General features: G+C 37.8%; 1 protein-coding gene across 1 annotated transcript; it reads left to right on the forward strand.

Annotated features, from left to right (window-relative positions):
* Positions 1-115: 115 nt before the first annotated feature.
* On the forward strand, positions 116-759 carry LOC146942650 (succinate dehydrogenase assembly factor). The gene has a single exon (XM_085756711.1). The coding sequence runs from the start codon at positions 236-238 to the stop codon at positions 575-577; it is 342 nt and encodes a 113-aa protein (XP_085612837.1). The 5' UTR covers positions 116-235; the 3' UTR covers positions 578-759.
* Positions 760-1,018: the final 259 nt, after the last annotated feature.

Here is a 1,018-nt window from a genome sequence, read left to right on the forward strand (position 1 = left end):
GGAATATTGGATTTTAAAAATAAATTTTCTCTTTTATGAGAGAGAGAAGAAAATAGTAGTTTCATTTGCAAGTTAAAAAAAAGATTTCAGTTAACACGGCAATGGACGTGGTCTCGTGGATTCATCACAGCGTGACACGACATCAAGATTTTGCACTTCACACAAACAAAGTCGATTCATTTCAAAGTTTCAGGGTTTCCGACTTCTAGTAGTACGAGATTACTGAACACAAGCAATGACAACCTCTTTCCCTCGCTTGCTCTCCACCACCGCATCCAACCCTACTCTCTTCCGCACCGGATCCGAACACCTGACTCGTTCTGTTTCCAACTCAGTCACGCGACTCCTCTTCTCCTCCTCCTCCTCCACTCAGAACCACAACGAGAAGGAACAAACACAGACACCGAAGCCAGAATCTCTCCACGACAACGATAAACAAAGCCAAAAGGAGGAAGAAGAAGATGATGATGATGATATTGATATGAACAAAGAAACGGGTGAGGTAGGTGGGCCTAAAGGGCCTGAGCCCACTAGGTATGGCGATTGGGAACGCAATGGTCGCTGCTCTGATTTTTGATTTATTGCTTACTACTTTACAATAGCCAATACCATAACATAATAAATTTGGTATAAATCATAAATTGTGTACCTATTTTTCATTCAAATTTTTAAGAATCACTGCTTCTTCTCTTGGTTCTTTATTGCTTATATGTATGAAACTGAGGTTGAGTGAAGTGGAACAGATCAATTTGCTGCTTATTATTACAAGTTTTACTGGCTATGATTCTTGAGGAATGTTCAACAAAGTGAAAATTTGCTTTATTTATTTTTTAATAATCCCTCAATTTCGTCCCTGAACTATTACTCTTTGTTCAAATGGGTCCCTAAATCATTAAAACTTATTAAAAATCCCTGACTTATTCCCCATCCATCTCCGTCAAATTAGTACCTACTAGTTTTATGATGGATTATGGTTAATGTTATATGATTCTGATTTACTAGTTTAATGCATTCTAGT

The sequence above is a fragment of the Medicago sativa genome, chromosome 3, assembly GCF_051527215.1.
Source record: "Medicago sativa cultivar Bolivia chromosome 3, Bolivia_mono, whole genome shotgun sequence".
NCBI classification, from domain to species: Eukaryota; Viridiplantae; Streptophyta; class Magnoliopsida; order Fabales; family Fabaceae; genus Medicago; species Medicago sativa.

Bases quoted from the DNA above. Each gene is read 5' to 3' on its own strand.
- LOC146942650 (XM_085756711.1), top strand. From the start codon at position 236: ATGACAACCTCTTTCCCTCGCTTGCTCTCCACCACCGCATCCAACCCT.